Source organism: Argiope bruennichi, chromosome 3 (assembly GCF_947563725.1).
Source record: "Argiope bruennichi chromosome 3, qqArgBrue1.1, whole genome shotgun sequence".
Lineage (NCBI taxonomy): Eukaryota > Metazoa > Arthropoda > Arachnida > Araneae > Araneidae > Argiope > Argiope bruennichi.
In genome coordinates this window covers 7,313,590-7,333,914 of record NC_079153.1, presented here as the reverse complement: position 1 = coordinate 7,333,914, position 20,325 = coordinate 7,313,590, and the positions used below count along the sequence as shown (strand labels likewise).

Genomic DNA, 20,325 nt, shown 5'->3' with positions numbered 1-20,325 from the left:
TGATTTTAAACGGTTGGACAACAGATGACCAAAATATATTCAAGTACTTGTGTATTGACAGCATGCCAGCAATTAATGGCCAAGAATCGCCCACTGGATAATTGAAGAACGCATTAATTTAAATAAATCAAATCGGCCATTTTATTTTCGACTTATTTCGTAATGCTACACAATATTTTGATTTTAAACGGTTGGACAACAGACGACCAAAATATATTCAAGTACTTGTGTATTGACAGCATGCCAGCAATTAATGGCCAAGAATCGCCCACTGGATAATTGAAGAACGCATTAATTTAAATAAATCAAATCGGGCATTTTATTTTGCGACTTATTTCGTAGTGCTACACTATATTTTGATTTTAAACGGTTGGACAACAGACGACCAAAATATATTCAAGTACTTGTGTATTGACAGCATGCCAGCAATTAATGGCCAAGAATCGCCCACTGGATAATTGAAGAACGCATTAATTTAAATAAATCAAATCGGCCATTTTATTTTCGACTTATTTCGTAATGCTACACAATATTTTGATTTTAAACGGTTGGACAACAGACGACCAAAATATATTCAAGTACTTGTGTATTGACAGCATGCCAGCAATTAATGGCCAAGAATCGCCCACTGGATAATTGAAGAACGCATTAATTTAAATAAATCAAATCGGCCATTTTATTTTCGACTTATTTCGTAATGCTACACAATATTTTGATTTTAAACGGTTGGACAACAGACGACCAAAATATATTCAAGTACTTGTGTATTGACAGCATGCCAGCAATTAATGGCCAAGAATCGCCCACTGGATAATTGAAGAACGCATTAATTTAAATAAATCAAATCGGCCATTTTATTTTCGACTTATTTCGTAATGCTACACAATATTTTGATTTTAAACGGTTGGACAACAGACGACCAAAATATATTCAAGTACTTGTGTATTGACCGCATGCCAGAAATGAATCGCCAAGAATCGCCCACTGGATTTACACCAGATTGATATTTTACAATTATATTTTGCTAATGACATGCAAAAAAATAGAAGTACTGGCTTTTTTTTTACTTTACACCGAAGCATATGAGCTACATGCGGGGGATTCAAAATAAAATCTGCGTATTATGCATAGCCTTGCAAACGTTCACAATTTTATGGACGAGAAGAGGTAAAACCCTTATTAGAGAATATAGGAGAAAATTTTCAGGAAACTACTCCAGTTTTTTTTTTAATAGCAAATTTCTTTTCTATATTATGAATATCAAGAATGACACACCCTTTGTTTTAGAGCGCCTTGCATAAAACCTTAGAAAATCTGGCCATTTTCATTTAAACTGAAATATTCGAACATATGAACGTTTTCGAAACGTATGAACTACCGAAGTGTATCCAAATGAATTCAAATCAGGAGATTAAAGCCTTTTGAATTTTAACACTAATGAATTAAACATTTGATTTTATACGACATAATTGAAGAAAAAACGTTCATTTACATTTTCTAGCTAATCAAATTCCATTATAGTGAAGGATAGGGCATTGTCCGAAATGCAGATTTCAGACATTTGATTTTTGATTTTTGATTAAACATTTGATTTTATACGACATAATTGAAGAAAAAACGTTCATTTACATTTTCTAGCTAATCAAATTCCATTATAGTGAAGGATAGGGCATTGTCCGAAATGCAGATTTCAGAAAATTAGTTTAGTCCTGATTATGATGTATAAATTGTGTAAATAATCTCTTTAATTAACAAATTTAATATTCACATTAAAAAAGTTTTGTAAAATTGACACATTTAGAAAAGAATTTTCGAATATTTTCAATTCTAAAACGTAATTAGCAAATTTTAAAAATATATTTTCTTAAAACGAGTTCATATCATTAAATAGACATTTGTAGAAGGTTTTTACTACTTAATAATTATAATTAGTTTTAAAAGATCCTATATGCACTTGTATGAATAATATACTGTAAATAAACTAATAATAAAACTTTTTTTAACTATGCATGTGAATTATTATTTTACCATTCTATTTCATTATATATAATCATCCCTATCATAATTCATAGAAAAATATAGAAATAAAGCTTTTTTATATATAAAATGAAATTAAATGAAAAAATACATTTTTTTTAAATTATCGTATCTTGTGTCGAATAATAAAAAAAATGTATGAATTGGAAATAAATGCACCACTTATAAAATTTAAAACAAAGACATAAATAACTAATAATCCATTTTCTCTGCGCTTTAAAAATCATTCTTTCTAAAATTGATCGTAAAAAAACTAAAACAACTAAAACGGAAGAAATGCGATTTCAAAGTGATATCTAAAATATTAAATTATCTACTTTATTAGATTATATATATGATATTTTTCTCAAGAATAATTGGAAAAAAGGCATTTCTACAAAAAAGAGCAATATTGTCCGCTTCTCGTGTATTTCTTCTTTTTCAACTAGATTTTCACAAATAATGTTTCCTTCTATTTTTCGACCTAATGGAGTTTGATGAAAGTATCATTATTAATAATGTACCTTAAGGTTACGAACATAATTATGAAACATAATAAGATAAAATGAAGAACACAAACAATATTTAGATGCAAGCATTGAAGTGACCTTTGCATTAAAGTAAGAGTTTCTGCTCTGAAATAAGAAGAGAAATTATTCAAATAGTGTTTAAACCTGCCAACGAATTAGAGCAGAAAAGTATACAGTTTTTTTAACTTAAGTGAAATAATTTGAAATTCCTGTTGAATAAATTAAAATTATGCATTAAGAGATTTTAAACCTAATGAAAATAAAACAGAGAATATTTTATCATTCTGCTTTGTTATTACAAATTCATATTTAGGCCGTGCTTTGAAAATAGAAAGTATTCAGAAAACAACAAAAGAAGCTATTTTATTTCCATTATAAATGGCAAACGAAAGAAAAAATTAAAAGCTCAATTTCGAGAATAGTTTGAAACTGCTTATTTTCATTATTATGATGAAATAATTTTAATGATTCCTTCAATAATGCTTCTTAATGTACTTTTGTAATGATTCGTTTTTAAAGGGAATTATTTGAATTTAAGTATAAACATAATAATTCTGTCTCTCTTCATTTCTGAAACGTTATTCGAATTGCTTTATAAAGAATACGGCAAAAGCGCTTGCTAATCCTATAGAAAAGCAAACAGACAATTTTAAATGAAATTACATTATGTTCATTGAAGAAAAATGCATGCATATTTCTGTAAAAATGATCTTTATTGATGTAGGTTCGTCGAAAAATGAAATTTAAACCATAATTGCATTTTATTACACCCTAATATAGATATACAAATCTAACGAAACGGCTGAAATAGGCTCAATGTTTATGAGCCACATAAAAATAGTTCGTCCATCACGAGAATATGGCCGAAAAGTTAACATCATCTGATGCCAGTTGAATCCATTTTGATTGAGTTGCAATGCTTCATTACTTCATAAATATTTCAACTCTATTATTTCTTGCATATTTTGCAATGCATTTGATTTTATGAGATTGAACACCACCAGTAAACTGATTGTATTTGTCTGCCGTGTAAACAAAATTAAGGATATAACGCCGTTGTTCCTAAAGTGACCGCATATTTGAAAGATTATTCTAAAATACTTTAACATTTTTCCATGCTAGTGAAAATAATATGCTTCTTCTTCTTTAAAACAGTAATTTACTACCCCTTTTAAGAAGTTTGTCTCTCCTCTTGTCACACAACAAAAAGTTTTATTAAACTGACCTATAAATGATATGGATATATTAGTGGCTAATGAATAAGTGTAAGAATATAGCTAATACATGGTTTTGGAAATGAATCTGAATGTAATGGATTGGGAATGAATTTTATGCTTCAATGTCTTAAAAGATAACAAGATGCATTTCTGTTTCTTTGCCGAAAGTACACACTTCATGATGAAATTTAAATTTGCAGTAGCTCATCATTTCAATAAGGATTCAAGATGTGGCTAGAATAGAAAATACGAATCTATCCATGCATGATGTAATTTATATAATAAAACATAAACAAGATTTGAATCTCGGCACAATGTATCTAAAACTATTCAGTAAATAATAGGAACAGCATTATTGTCAAATATAAAGTATTAATATATATGTATATAGTAAGCATACATTCTTATTTAGAATTTATTAGCATTAAATATAATTTATAAAATTATTCTAATAATTTACCTGCGAAAAATTTCAGAATATTAAAGTTTAAGTTAATTTAAATTTAATTTTCGTTAATTGCATTTCTTTTCGTTAAGTTGCCGACAGACTATGTTACTGTGCAATAATCTTATCTTTTCTTCATAAACTAGTGACTCTTATTTCGTTATATTATCTTTTTACTAATAGCTATATGAAATATTATGTCAAAACGGAGAATTTTAGATAATTCATTAGTGAAATAAATCCATTGCATTAAGTGGATATTTTTAGGAAAATCATTGAATAAATTGGTTTATTTTATATAGGATTTAAAATTCTTCTACAGTTGTAGCGATTTTTCAATCTGTGATTTGTAGCGATTACAGTTGTAGCGATTTTTCAAGCCCCCCTATAATCAGTTTTTTTTTTCTTACTGAGAATTCCACCGAAAAATTATTCATATCTTATTCTTCACCCTCGTTTCATTTTGACACATTTCAAAGTCACATGTCGTTAGTATGTGTTGGTCATTTTGCCTTTAAAATTTTGGGGGCGTGGTGGTCTGGAAATAAGGTCTCGGCTTCCGAACCGGAGGATTTCAAGTTAAAGACTCGATTCCACCGAAGAACTATCGTCTAAACGGATCTGGTGCAGATTAAATCTACCGTGTTCAAGTGTTCTCACGCTGGTGTGGAGTGGAAATTTAGTGGGGAGTGCCAGCTCAGATGTTGCACTCGTCACCTGTCCAAGGTTCAAAATTAGGGGATCGGCCCCAAAATAGCCTTAGTGCTGCTTTGAAACGGGATGTTAATAGAACTTAACTAAACCTTTAAAATTCCTACAAAGAGGCATTCAAGCAAAATACTCTTTGTGATATTATCTATCATTGCAACTCCAAAACGCAGATGATGATTCATATTTCCTTTTATCTGGATATATAAGCTTTGTCTTAGTTAAAGAAGTATATTAAAATTTATTCGAATAGATATTGTATTGTATAATGCTTAGTATGTCACACTGTAACTTGAGATTTGAAAACTAAATCTGAAATTTGTTCACACTGGTTACTTTCAAACATCAATGATGAGATGACTTTTAAATCACTCAGAGATTTAATAAAATTGTACAGATAAGTTGTTTATAGAATAATATGTGAATAATGTACATATAATGGTAAGAGCTACAAAATATAAATACTGTTCTAAAAAGCGATCTAAGTTGCAATTATTTTCTCCAAAATAAATGTAATTTATAAAATCATATCATCTAATTCTCTTGTGAATATTTGAAGATACACTTTGTACACCTTTCATCAAATTTAGCTTGCAAAGAAACCGTATATGTTTAACAATATAATTTATTTTTATTTTTTTCTTATCACAGCTGTGAAAAAGTATAGCTCGAAAATCTTTAAATTTAGCCTTACAATAAATACAAGTATAGCAATGCATTTAAAAAGCATATTTTTTCTTCTTTTCGGATACGTAGAGTCTCAGTACATTTTTACCAAAACACCGTATTTGCCCTTTCAAACTCGTACATTGAATGCTTCTCGTTGCTAGTTACGTGACATTTTTCAAATCGACTAGTTATAGGTTAAGAAACTGTTGAAATGCATAATCATACAAACACTTTAGTGACTTCGTAAAGCTGAAAGCACGCGAAGTCAACGGAAACATGTGTATTGAAAAACGCAAGTTAATGATCAAACTTAGAAACAAGCTGCGTCTGAAATGAGCCATTCCTTGCGATCACGGTCTTTGTCACAAAAAGGGGGTCCTGCATCGGTGCACAAAGGGAAAAAATGAAATGCCGAGAGAAACGACCGAAATGCACGATATTCGGTGATCAGGAAAAGTGGAGAAAATCCGTTATTCATTAAGAAAGAAAATAAATATATCTATCACATCCAACTTGGAAGTCAGTCAAACAGCGAGCAGAAAGGGGAAAAGTAACAAATGAGTACCGGTATTCCGGATTTTTCCTTCATATCTATGGTTAAAAAGCAAGGTCTTTGAGTACCATAAAAGATATTTATGATGATGAAAAATGGAGAAATACATTATTAAACTCTTATCTGGGTAAAAATATTTTCTGAATCTCGTTACTACTATCGATTTGTCTGTATATTTAAATCTGGGTATTGAGATACATTTTTTTTATATTTAATGTAAATGACCAAACAGTTTCGAAGGCTTTATTTTGATTAATATTATAAGTATAATCTAATTATAGCAATGAAATCATTTTAACTTATTTCTTATATAATGATTTTATGTAAATTCACGAAATTATTTTTAATAATACGAAATTTATATGCCATGAACGTTCTAGTGGCACATATACATTTACAGTATTGTATAATATTAAACAAGATTCCCAATATTGTATAATATTATTAAATATTAAATTATATAATATAATATTGTACAATATAATATTGTACAATATTGTATAATATTGTGCAACAAGATGTGATACCTGGGACGCAAAAGCTACATTTTTTAAATAGAACTTGAAAGTTATTTCGAACTTATTTTAACTAATTTCTTATCCACTTAACTCAAACCCACAACTTCAGATAGGAATGAGAACGTTGGTTTGATAAATCAACTATTTTTCAGTTCTTTCCTTGGGCTGAATATCAATATTTTTAATTTTAGAGTTTTACATTGCATATTCATTCTCATTACACATTTCATTGCACATTCACTTCTCATTTTAAAAACATGTAAGAAAATAATGAAACTAAATTTAAGATGAATTTAACTGACTTTTTCAAAATATCAAATCAGCAATTTCTTGGCTATTGCAATTTATATGAAGAATATTCTATTATTTGAAATCATTAAAAGTTCCAATTCTAGTTCCATGCCCTCTTTTTGCTATTCAGGGTAAACTGTATAGACTAACAGCTCCATGTTCAACAATCATAAGCTGTTATGAATACCAGATTAAAAATAAGTCAAAATGGAATGTAGTGCATTTTAATATTTCAACAAAGATGCGAAATTTGCATTAGAACATATAACGTGAAGAAAAATGATTGGCTTCTTATCTCTTTCATGTAGAGATGTTTTATTTTTCTTTTTTAAATAATGGGCATTAGACTGTCTATTCAACTCTAAACCATCATCAGTATGACTCATTCTTTAAAAACACTCTTAAAGTCGATAACAATGGATATACCAGATAAATATACTTAAAAAAAATCCTAAATTATGTTCTATTCGTATTTGGTGATTTATTTTTCTATCATAACATAAGTGCTTTATGTATTTTCCAAATGGGAGTCATAAATAAAAAAATAACATTTCTCACTTCAAAACACCAGGGGTGTTTTCAAACAGAGTACCAGCATAAAGTAAATTCTTAGGTGAAATTTTAATTAGTTTTGAGATTGGAAATTTAGCTTGAATGTAGTTTTAGTAAGTTTTTATAGCTGAATTACAAATTCAAATTAAGGCTCATATTTAAGATCAACTATTGAGTTTTTTGGATAGTGTAAAACTGTTTAAATATCAGTAAACCAACGTTTTATCATGCTTAAATTTAACTTATATATATTAGAAATGCGTAAGAGAAGAATTTCCACCAGCATCTCTAAATGAAAAAAAATTAAAACTAAGACTAAATTTATAAATTATAATAACTATTCAACCCTATGAAAACAAAATAAAATAGTTTCATACTTTTCAAATTAAATGTTAATGAAACATTTCTTGGAGTCTTGAATTTTTTTTTTGTTTTAAGTAATCCCATTTACATCATCCATTTCCAATTTTCATTTTTTTAAAATCTTTATGAAGGGTAGTAAAATGAATTTTAGCAATAAAATCACAATTATTATTAGCTCAAATATTTATTTCGATATGAGCAATTTTTTTATCAAAAAATATAAAGCAATAAATGTATCATAATTTTTTTCAGTAAAACCTTTTGTTTCTCTATCTTATACTCTTTTAATATTTATAAGCTTGCTTGTAAACTTTCTTCAATCTATATTATTATATTATCAGTTTTTATAATTAAAGCACTTTTACTTATTTTATCGCGGTTACTTATTTATAAGGCTTATAAGCAGTTACTTATTTGATCTCAGGAATTAGGACAGTATTTTGTTATATGAATTTATATATCCATTGCTCCATACATTATTAAGGAATCATAGAATAAAGCACCTCTTCCAATATTTTGCAAGTTCCCACAATATACTGGAAGACAGCAAAACTTTTCCGTATTTATGACATACACCTATAATTATCAAACTCGAGCAACTGTCTAAACTATCAATCAAGAAGGCAGGGGAAATAAATAATGAAATTCTCAATTAGGCGATTTTATTAGATTCTTTTTCGAACACACGCTATATGTCCTGCTAGATAATTCTCAAATTAACACTTTCTCCCCGAAGCGCCATTCTGAACCGCTAACTAATCGCCTTAGAAGAACGCTTTCCCTAAATTCATTCCAATAACTCAAGACAGCTCTTATAAAGAGCCCAAAATAGGATTGCTAAGTTAATTAGTTTTCCTCAGCTTATACAATAATTGTTTGCCGGGCTTCCCAGGGAAATGAATGCTTTATGACTCGGCCACTGAAAATGCGAAAGGGTGATCAAATTATGCGGAATTTATTTTCTGATTATATGGTGTGGAATCTAGAAAAACCACGGCCTGCAGGTGAAGCTTAGAAAAAGTTTATAAATTTTACCGAAATCCTGGCTAATTTGCAAACTATGCCTCTTATCACTCGAATAATGGATGAATACAAACAGATTGTTTTTTCCTATTTCTTAATTTCAAAAAAAAAAAAATGATTAAAAATGCAGCTCTGATGCATTTTTCATATTCAATATTCCAACTTTTCCGAAACTTTTTTTTTTCTAAAGCATTTGCAAATGGATTTAATTATCCGATGTTATCTAAAATATTTTTGACGTAAGATTAATAATGAAATTAAAAATAAAATAAAATTGATAAGTCATTCGGAAATTGTATTAGCATCAAATTATTAAATAAATTAAATTTAAAGGTCCTAATATTAAATTTCGAAGTTCTAATACATTTATCAAATTTTTAAATAAACGTAGTTTAAAAGCTCTACTCTTAAATTTTGAAGTTCTAATGCGCATAAAGCCATGTAGATAGTTTTTCAGTGAATATTTCAAAGATTAGAAAACTTTGCTCAATCAATTTTATTGTTTCTTCTTAATCTAACATTTCATTTAAAGTTGCTAATGTTCTCTTGAAATTCTGAATAATAATATTAGATGTAAGTTCTTAACCACAATACATTAGGCCTAGAAGTTTGTACATAAAGAAGATAATATATTAATATTTAATTTATATAGTACAAAACACGAAATCTTACAAGTAGCTCCTATATATATATATATATATATATATATATATATATATATATATATATATATATATATATATATATATATATATATATATATATAAAAAGATTCAATCGTAGAATTTATAGTGATAACAATAAAAATCATAAATTTGATTTTTAGATAATTTGGAATTTGTCGAGGCTAACAAGATAACGAAATAAACGCAATTTTCCTATTGTAACACATTGAAAAAATAAACATTGAATAATACACATAATACACATTGAAATAATACACATAATACACAAAATTACACATTGAAATAATACACATAATACACAATAATATACATTGAGATAATACACATAATACACAATAATACACATTGAGATAATACATAATAATACACATAATATACATTGAAATATATAATCGGTGGTAAAATTAGCAGAAATTTTGTTAATTAAATTAGCTGAATTCAATGATCAGACGCCATTGCATAAGTACATGAATAATATGATATATAGAATACATATCGCTTTCCATTGGAAAAGTATTTCCTAAAACATGATAGATACATTAAAGGTTTATCAAGAAAAAAACTGAACATCTGCATTTTTATTTCTTTATTTATCCATTTAATACTATTGAAGCAGCTTGAAATATATAAACAATTCTTTTAAAAAAATAGTTTCTTTCTTCTTTCGATTTCATATTTCCATAGAATCACATTTCAAAGTTCGTTCGATAATAATAATAAATCACTAGTACAAAAATATTTCTTTCTCGTAGCACTCCATCAACATCCCTCAAAAATTTTAATAATTTCTGAAATGCAGTTTGTGACCTTGCAATAACTCATTTACAATAATTTACCCTTCAAATTTTAATTTTAATCTTTTATCATCTGTTTTTAAATCCATAAAAGATAGGTTCGAATTTTTGTCAAGGATATAAGATTTGCTTTTCTTTTCAGTCAAACCTATTATGGAATCATTCATCATTGATAACATTCAATTCAAAATACACAATATCATATTTTTTATTGATTCTTACATGCTGATATTCAAATTATAAAAAAATCAGGTTATGTTACTCTAAATAAATTTTTCAATAAAGTAATTAAATATTATTTTACATTCATGAATAACTTGTTTCATTTATTGAGGAATTCTAAAATAAATAGAGTAGAGCGATTTTGCTCAAATAGAATGACAACTGCAGGATAATTGGCAAATCTGATGAAAACGGTTTTCTTTCTTTACTTGCATTCGTTTTATCCAGCATTTATAATTCTCTATTGAATATGGGTTTTATTTAAGATTTGAAACTAGGGAACTAGAAAACTAGAACTAGGAAACTAGATGAATACATAAAGATTTAAATTTTTAAATGTACATTCTGCAAATATGCATCAGACAACAAATTACGTACTGATTTTTTTTAAACGCAGCAGCATTTGTTCCATTTCGAAATCTACTGAACAATTCCCGCCTTTTCCCTCTCATTTCTCACACGATAAACAAAATGCCACAAAAATTCCCAACTGACTTTCATCAAACGACAAATGAGTGTGCATAAACATATTTTAAGCAAAAAATATAGAGACAAAATTTAAGAAAACCCGAACTCATCGAATGTTTTAAGCATCGAAGCATTTATTTTTTCATATCAGATATTTTTCTCTTGTAAACAAACACCCTTGTGCTTCTCATTTTTGTATTTTTTCATACACATACAAACATAACTCTCGGTTGACTAGCGGATTTCTTTTGTTTTAAGATTGTCGTATTATTATTAGATTTACGTAATATGTTTTGATATTTTAAGGCTGGTTTTTCTTCTTTATGCTGCTTCGTTTTGTTTCATGTAACATTTTAATAATTAGCTCAATATCTTTTTTCTAAATACTATGTATTAGAAAATATTACAAGAAATATTACAACAATTTTATTGTAATATAAAGTATGACGGTTATTGCATTTTTATCTAAATGAACGCATGAATAAAGCCATGAATAAATTTTAAAAACACCTCAAGAAGAAAAAAAAATATTTTTTTATTATTAACTTTATTAAAGTTGTGAAATGCTTGAAAAACTTTCATATATTTAATATTCTTCTCTTACACCAATTAATGATCTTTTTGTCTTTTGTTAGCTTTTTGAAATAAAATAGTCAGCAAAGTGTATATACAAAGCAGCAAAAATGATTTCTTATTATAATTTATATCACTTTTTTGGGCACAAAATACAATGTAAAGATACAATCAGTTTGCTTTTTTTGGGTTCTGTTTGCTGTAATGGATTTTAAAATATTATTAAATTTATTGGTTCTTGAAAAAGTTTCATAAATTATATGATTTACAAAAGTGAGAAATTGACGCCATAAATGAAGTAAATCGCCAATTTTTGCCTATGTATTTTGTAGCTTCAAAAACCTCAAATCAAAACAACGTCATTTTTTCACATTATAAAAATTTAATTTTATAATAAACATTCTGCTAATTCAGAAAGTGATAATAGATCCTATTTATTGACTCAATCCTGTAACTTTTGGAATTTATTGAGAAAAATGGATATTGCAACATAAATTTCATGCAAGATTATTTATTGGAAATTAACATTTGTTCATTCTAAATATAGAGGGTACTTATAATGAAAGTTCCACTTTGAAATGATAATGAAAGGAAAAGAACTACTGGCCCAAATGTTATCAAACTTGGTAATAGTTTATAAAAGGTCATAGTAATTTCTCCCCCCCCCCCAAAAAAAAAACTTAACACCAGAGACGAAATGGCGTTGTATGCAATATTGTTAAACAAAATAGGACACGAAGGAAACATGGGCGTTTCTAAAATGTGTTAGTAGGCATGATCAATGTGGTGTCCCCCATTTTCTGAAAGCAAGTTAAATCGCATTACTGCATTCTCAACAATAGTCTTAGTATATTAGGAGGAATGTTACGTACATGTCGGTTTTATCGCATCTTTCAATTCCACCAAATAGTTCAATTTATCACCATAAACAGGGCTTTTTGAGATAACACACATTGAACATGCTTTGCAAACACGTTTCAGAAATGATTAAACACATTTTGTAGTCTATTTATTTGTCCTATTTTGTTTAACAATATTGCATACAGCGTCATTTCTTCTCTGGTAGTGAGTTTTTGAACTTTTTTTATTTTTTGCCGGAAAAGAAACCCCATGTCCTCCTTTAAATTATTTCCAAGTTTAATAACATTTGATCCTGTAGTTTTCCTTTTATGACCATTTCAAAGTGGAACCTTTATTATAACCACCCTGTATTTTGTTCGTAATTTACTAATTTATTGCAATTTTCTTTTATAGAAAGAGGGAGAGGGAGAGGAGCTATTAATGGTCGATCATACAGTCACAGCAGTATGGAACTCCTCACTGGGCGGAATTACTACAGTGGATCAGATGAAGGATTGGAACCTGTTGAAAATGATGTCATATATCAATCTGCTACACCGCCAATAATAAACTCTTCTACAGTAATGCCTCCACAAGGTAAATGACGTCATACAAGAACACTACTTTTATTGTTAAAAAAACTAATTAAAAATTCCGGTCTCTAAAAGGAATCTATGTGAAGAAAATATCGGGCTCATAAAAGTAGCAAAGTTACGTGAAAAAAAATGTAAAAGTGGTATGTGAAGAAAATATCGGGCTCATAAAAGTAGCAAAGTTAAGTGGAAAAAAAATGTAAAAGTGGTATAATTGCAAAACTTTAAGAAGAGAAATATGGCTATACATTTAAAGTTTTGAAAAATGTGATCATTTAAACGTTTTTAACAACTTTTGAATTCCGCTCAAAACACTTTTAAAGATCGAGACGTAGGATGAGGAATTTAGAATAAAAATATCATTCAATTGCAGCAAAAATAATTATTATCAATGAAGCAAATCATTATTAAGAATGCAGTTAGAGATAGAAACCAAATAGCAAGCATTTGTTTATAAATTATCAAAACTATTGCTTTTATATTCTCTGTCCGATTAATCCACAATTACCATGATAATTCGAATATTATATTCGAAGTTCAAATCTATAGAAAAGTTTTGAATATGAAATATTTTCTAATAAAAAGTATTAACTCCTTAATCGATTTTCTCGTACGCCATCGATTTATCTCATTTTTACACTTTCAGACAACAATTAAACTATTCATAATTGTTAAAATGCTATGCAAAAATTCTATATAGTAAGTAAATATCTCAAATATTCTATAGGAATTCTAAAAAGAATAGAAATGACAAAACATTCCGAAAATGGAAGACTTCATCTAATTTCATAGTAAAGAAAATAAATCAATGAAGAGTTTAAAGTAAAATCTTAAATGCTTTTTTTTTAACCTGCGATAACGCGAAAAAAAATTGAGAAACGAGTCAAATACTTAGAATTTTCAAGCTAATATGGGATATCTAGTCAATTTATTTTCAAATGAAGCGACATTTTAAATGCATTATATTTATTTTTTTCATCAGCACTACCAGTTATCGTTTACATATTTATCATTTATATTATCTCCAAATTAGGAGAGTCTTCCGAAACGAATTCTTCTGTAAATCTTATACCTTGGGAAATTAATGTAAATAAACCATTGTTATTGAAACGATATTTTCATTCGAATGTCTTTACTAAGATTACTTTTGAATGCTTTTCGGAATTTTTCTGAGAAAATTCGATAACTTTATAATGCTAATAAGGGTTGACGAATTTTAAGATAAATCGTTATGAATGTTGCTGAGCTCTATAATGTTTAAGCCTAAGTTTTTTTCTTGTTTCTTTTTCGAAAAATTGAAATTTCTTAATGCTAAGATCGTCATTGTGGAAATATGTTCGTTTCGACGTGACGAAATCTGTGCATTTTTTCATAGTTTCAAATACACAATGCTTCATTTCATTTTTATCTTATAAATTTTAGAAGCCAATACAAACGGCATAGCTTAGTGTAAAAATGTACAATGTTTTTAGTATAAAAGCTTCTTTTATATGAAATATTATATTGTACAAATCCATTTTAGGATTATGTATTGAAATGAAACATACTTTTTTTAACAATAGTGGCAATGGATTAATTCTAAGTCATAACGTCATCCATCAAAGAAATGCCCACCAACAAATTTCCTTATTTTAAAATCATCTGTATTAAAGATTCTAAATAATTAAAAAAGAGATCAAAGAAAAAATGTGCAAGAATGAAATGAGTAACTTTGAACCGGAAAAAAAAGATTAATTTTATAATATGCTAATTTTTTTCGGATAATTATATCCAAAATTTCTTCTAGAAGAAAGGCAAAATACTGGTTGCCTTCTCACTACTTTAATCAGCGCCTATTTCACTTGCTCATCTTAATATTTTCCTCTGCATTTATCCAATTTCGTTACATTTCATTTTAAGCATTGTTAAACTAATATGTTAAATCACCTGAAAATCTGTCACTTACTAAAATTGATAAAAAAAAATAATGGTAGAATATTTGAAGACTAACACTGACTTTAGTGCATTTTTTTAAATCAATAATTGACGAAAGTTATGTTGTGCAAAAATGAAATTCATATAATTGAAATGGTAAAATTTCAGATTTAAAGACGATATTAAAATATTTCTTGTAAGATTATTTGCTCTAAAATTATTGCAAAATAACGGTGAAATTTCGATTCATTTCTAACTGACTGAATATTTAATTAACTTTTGCTCTTCATACATATTTCTTGCCTTAACGAATAAGAGCTCAACGTCAGGTTGAAATCAGCTCTGTCTTCCAGGTGGAGAGGTAGAATATATATGCAGAAGTATATTCATACATTTATAATACAAATTAATTTTAATAATTGTGTCTTCTGTGCTATTTAGTTTACTGAAATTAGAATGTTCACTAAATCTATTGCTTCGGTTTCTCGTTTTTTCTTTTTTTCATTTTTTTTGTTGCTTCTTTAGTTATTTATACATAACTTTAATCCTTTCATTTTGCACTGTGCATCGAATCGTGCACTAATCATGTTCTCAGATGTATGAGGAATATTCGTATTATCTTACCGTCCTAGTTTATCAAGTGAAATCGTGATATAAAGCATCGTATTCTATTCACATAATGCGTATAATTGAATGTTTGGATTTCAAATTTGAGTTAAATTTAAACTAAAGAATTGACTCATTATATAATAATAAATAATTTCATCATGCATGTAAATAAAAATTAAAATATATAATAGGAAGTTATGTGTGCAACAATTTTAAGACAGTCTCTCTAATATTATTTGCATTATTTGTCATATACCATGAAAACAGCAAGCGTAAATTTTCTATTATACATATAATATCAAAAAAGTACATTAACATAAACCAAAACTTTCCAATTGTTATAGTATTGAAATTTTGCATGCTAATATTTTCAAAAACTCTAAAGTTTTATTTTTTTTCTATTTCAATATGTAACGATGCAGAAAATTCACATGGGAAAAGATCTAACATGATCACTAACTTGCTGCTCATTTAATAAATTTTCTACCTACAAAATCGTTTTCTTCCTTTTTCTTTCCTTTTTCGTAATTACCTCTTCGCATTAGGAGACTCCACCTAGTTAAATTGGTTGCAATCAGACAACTTCAGTGAAAGAACAGAGGAGTATACACTTACCTTTTTTATGACATATAAGTTCTCTTTTTATTAACATAGAAACTGAATATGCTTTATAAATGACTAAATGGGTTAAAAGAATTTCACAAACAATTTGATGCCACTTTCAGCAAATCATTTACGACCATCTCCTTGTTCTGTTGTAACTTTGATGAGTAAATTTCGGGGGAAAAAACGGAGTTGCGTCATTTCAAAAAAAAAAAAAAAAAAAAAAGTAAGTTATCCCTATGAATTTTGGACATGAGATTGGATTTTAAAAAAAGAAGAAAAAATACCTTAAGACATGAATTTTATTTAAGACATGAATACAGGGATATGAATATGCAGGCCTTTAGTAGTTTAGTTCCTTTAACGCAAAATATATGGCATGAAACAAGTTTAAAATTCTTTAATAACAATTCTCTAATTCGTTAATAATTCTTTAGTACAAAATTTTTTCATGTGTGTCTTCCTTACACTTATGATAGGTCTCTGTTATATGCAAAAAATTAAAAGGGTTACGCAAAATTAATTTTAATGTAAATTAGTATCTATGAAGTCATATTCAATTAGATGATTTGGCAGAACAATAGATAGAAATCTATTCTCTAATACCTTTTTCACATTGCTTGCAAAACTAAGTTGTTTTTGCTAAGATATAATATTTATTATCTCCATACTAAAATTTTCAAATGCTATATTAAATTAATTGTAAATAAAGTGGCAAAGAAAACTTCCAAAAAATCGATTAAAGCTGTATTCAAGTTATTTAATTGATTACATTAATTGTCCAATATTTATATTTATTTCTGTAATAGCCTATTCCCTTAAAAGAAAAAATTCTTCATTCTTTCATTTTTCTTCTTTCTTTGAATCTTATTTATTTTTGGTAAAAAAAAAAAAAATAGTTGGCTCAGATAAATTCTTTGAAAGTAGTGGGAGGACTTTTCGCGAAGAGAAAATTCTTGTTGTGGGGAAGCTAAATTCTTTAAAAAAATTGTTTACTTTGTCTTCTAGTTGGTTGCAATCTCTCTTGTTTCCAATGTAATAATCTAAAAGCAACTCTTAAATAAATTGTATGCCATATGAAGAAATATTTTAAAGAATAATTTTGAAATTATGTATGAAAAATATATGGTATTCTCAATCATATCTCGTGAGCTGAGAATTGAAGCTCGAATTTTTTTAAAGAATGCTGTAAACAGAGTTTTTTTTTTCTGATGGTATTTAGCAGTGCAAGACTTATCATTTGAAGAATTTCTGTTATAATGAAACAAAATATCTATATTATAATTAATAACAAGGATTAGAAATATTTATTTATTGGAAAAAGGATTGTTATATTACGTTAATTAATTCTGAATTCGACAAAATTATAACTTTCTTGCAAGAAGGTGCTTTGGATTAATTAAATTGTTTATTAAAGCAAGGTAATATCTTCAATTTTTTGTGATAAGACTGTATTTCCCTTGTAAATGAATTCTTCTTTTTTCATATTATAAAAAAAGTTCTTAAAAAGAATTAAATTTTAAAATCGGATACATTTTTATATTAAAGATTAGTTCCACTATACATTGCTGTCAATTATTTAGATTTTGATTTTTTTCAACAAAATAGTTTTCAAAATCTTTTTTTTTTAATTAAATAAGAGTTTATTATCTCGGATTATCTGTAGTTCCGACTTTCAGTTGCTTTGCTCGAATTTATCTCAAATTTTAATGCATGTCTGTATTAAAATTATAAACAAAAAATTTTCAAGTTTTGCTCGTTTTTAAATTAATTGGATTAAACTTTTTAAATTTAATTAATACACTTAATTTCACTTAAAATAAATTTGGTATGAATGTTCGTTCTCAACCTTTGTTGTAAAATAAATCATAAGCAGTCATATACCAGCGCGATAGTTCAAATTTTACGTAACCTAATTTTGAAAACAACACCTACGAGCGCAATTTAACCGAGTAAATTCTAGGCAGCATTATTTGGGAGATTTTTAAAGAACTTTTGACGAAGGCATATGCATATTTGAATATATGTACTGCCTTCCTTTTGAAAGGGATTCTTATAAAATATTTATTTGCTTAAAACTCAAACAAATGAATTTAATTCGATATTTAATATAATTTAATGTACAATTTAAAAACTTGTAATTAAACAGGGATTTTGGCCGAAAATCTAGAAAGAAATCGATTCTCCTTATTTCTGTTAATAATACTGCAGTTAGTTTTAAAACATGCAATTATTTACTATGTGCGTAAAGGGCAGTAAAAGAATTGCAGACAGATTTCGGAGTCAATTTTTATGTTACTTAGGTTTTAAAGTGCTGAAATAGCTGCAGATAGACGTTGAAATTTTATTAATGCATCATATGTATCAACTAATAAATATAATGAAAATTTCTAAAAGTGCAGCATCGAGGATCTAACATACAAAGAAAAACTATTGATGATGCAATATCAAAACCAATCTATATTTTTAAAAAAAATTAGAACTGCAGAATTTGCGGCAGCTTGTACACAAAGAGACATCAATAGCACCTAATATCCAAAGAAAAAAAATCTTGATGATGCAGTATCAAAACCAATCTATATATATATTTTTTTAAAAATTTAGAACAGCAGTATTTATGACACCTTGTACTCAAAGGAATAAATCTATATGAACCAATATATGCTCAGAAGAAACATTTCTAGTGGATTGTACCAAGTATGTACAATCCATTTACAAATCCAAATCCATATTACCGATTGTGCATGAAAGACCAAAACCTTCACAGACAGGCAGGCGTATATTGCTAAAAATAGCAGTGCAAACTGTTAATCAAACTGTTTCATCCTGAAGTCTAAATTTAAATCTAAATTAATTTAATAGAGAGAGAGCGAACTTCAAAGCAGAAATTAATATAAAATTGTCATCTGATTAAGAAAATAAAGAATTTTTTTTTAAATTTTGGCACATTAGTGTAAATGATAAAAATGTTTCTTTATTTCAAGGCAAATACAGTGGCTATGGCTCTCTGCCACGTCAGCCGAATCAAGACGGAACAAGAGAACAGCAGCCCTCACCCCATCCAAACCAGCAATCTTCCGGTGGACGCGACTCGCGAAGAGGGTCAGCCACCGCCTTGCAGAATGCTACACCTGGCACACCTAGGGGGCGGATGTCACTGTCACTTCGAAGAGGCCCCTCGTCCTCCTCCACCTCGGACAATAATTCAGACGCCACCTTCACGGACACGGAGTTCCATGCCAGCAGACGTGGGCTTCAGAGCCAAAGTGGTGAGTACAGACTTGCCAGTTATTATGAGTTTTGAATATGAAGTTATTATGAGTTATTATGAAGTCGCTTCACTTGAAAAAATTAAAGCATAATTTTAAAAAAAAACCGAAAAATTATATATATATATATGTGTGTGTGTGTGTGTGTGTGTGTGTGTGTGTGTGTGTGTGTGTGTGTGTGTGTGTGTGTGTGTGTGTGTGTGTGTGTGTGTGTGTGTGTGTGTGTGTGTGTAATTGGTTTTCTTAGACAGAATTTTACATATATATTTTGATGTTAAACAACCTCCATTTACAGAGATCGGTTACAACTCTTGAGGAATTAAGATACACATTCAAGCATATTCATTCATTCACTAAGAAAGGATTTAGAATAGAGACATCAGTCATTGATTACTATAGTATAATACAAAAATCAAACTATAACAAACTAAAATCACTTCAACCTTTACTGTTAACATGAATTTTCTCATGCGGCCAGAGACAGGGAGTCAAAAAAACTCCTTGTTTATTATTATTATTATTTTTTTTTTTTGTCTTTTGTAAACAACATTGGAATTTATTTTTGAAACGCAATACTTCTGGAAATCCTGCAGTTATCAAAAATATTAAAAGGGTTAAATGATATAATATTAGATGTTGGAAAGTTGTTATAAGAAAAAAACCTAAATAATCTTTTAATGAATATTTACTTCGGTTAGATGTTACGGAATTATACTAATGTTAATAACTGTTAGAATTTAACAAAAAAAAAGTGAAGAATGCAATATTTTAAAATAATTTTTAAGAATATGTCTTTATCCTTTTGGCATTATTCAAATTAAAAGCAGTTTCAGAGGCATGGAATCAATGACTCCATAAATAACAACAAA

The 20,325-nt window shown here is 28.0% G+C and overlaps 1 protein-coding gene across 2 annotated transcripts in view; it reads left to right on the top strand.

Moving 5' to 3' along the window:
* Window positions 1-20,325, top strand: part of LOC129963242 (teneurin-m-like) — a 638,728-nt gene that overhangs the window by 322,583 nt on the left and 295,820 nt on the right. For both annotated transcript variants that reach the window (XM_056077466.1, XM_056077465.1), the window contains exons 4-5: window positions 12,883-13,065; window positions 19,172-19,456. In XM_056077466.1, the coding sequence (XP_055933441.1) occupies window positions 12,883-13,065; window positions 19,172-19,456 (468 nt within the window). The remainder of the gene's footprint in view (window positions 1-12,882; window positions 13,066-19,171; window positions 19,457-20,325) is intronic.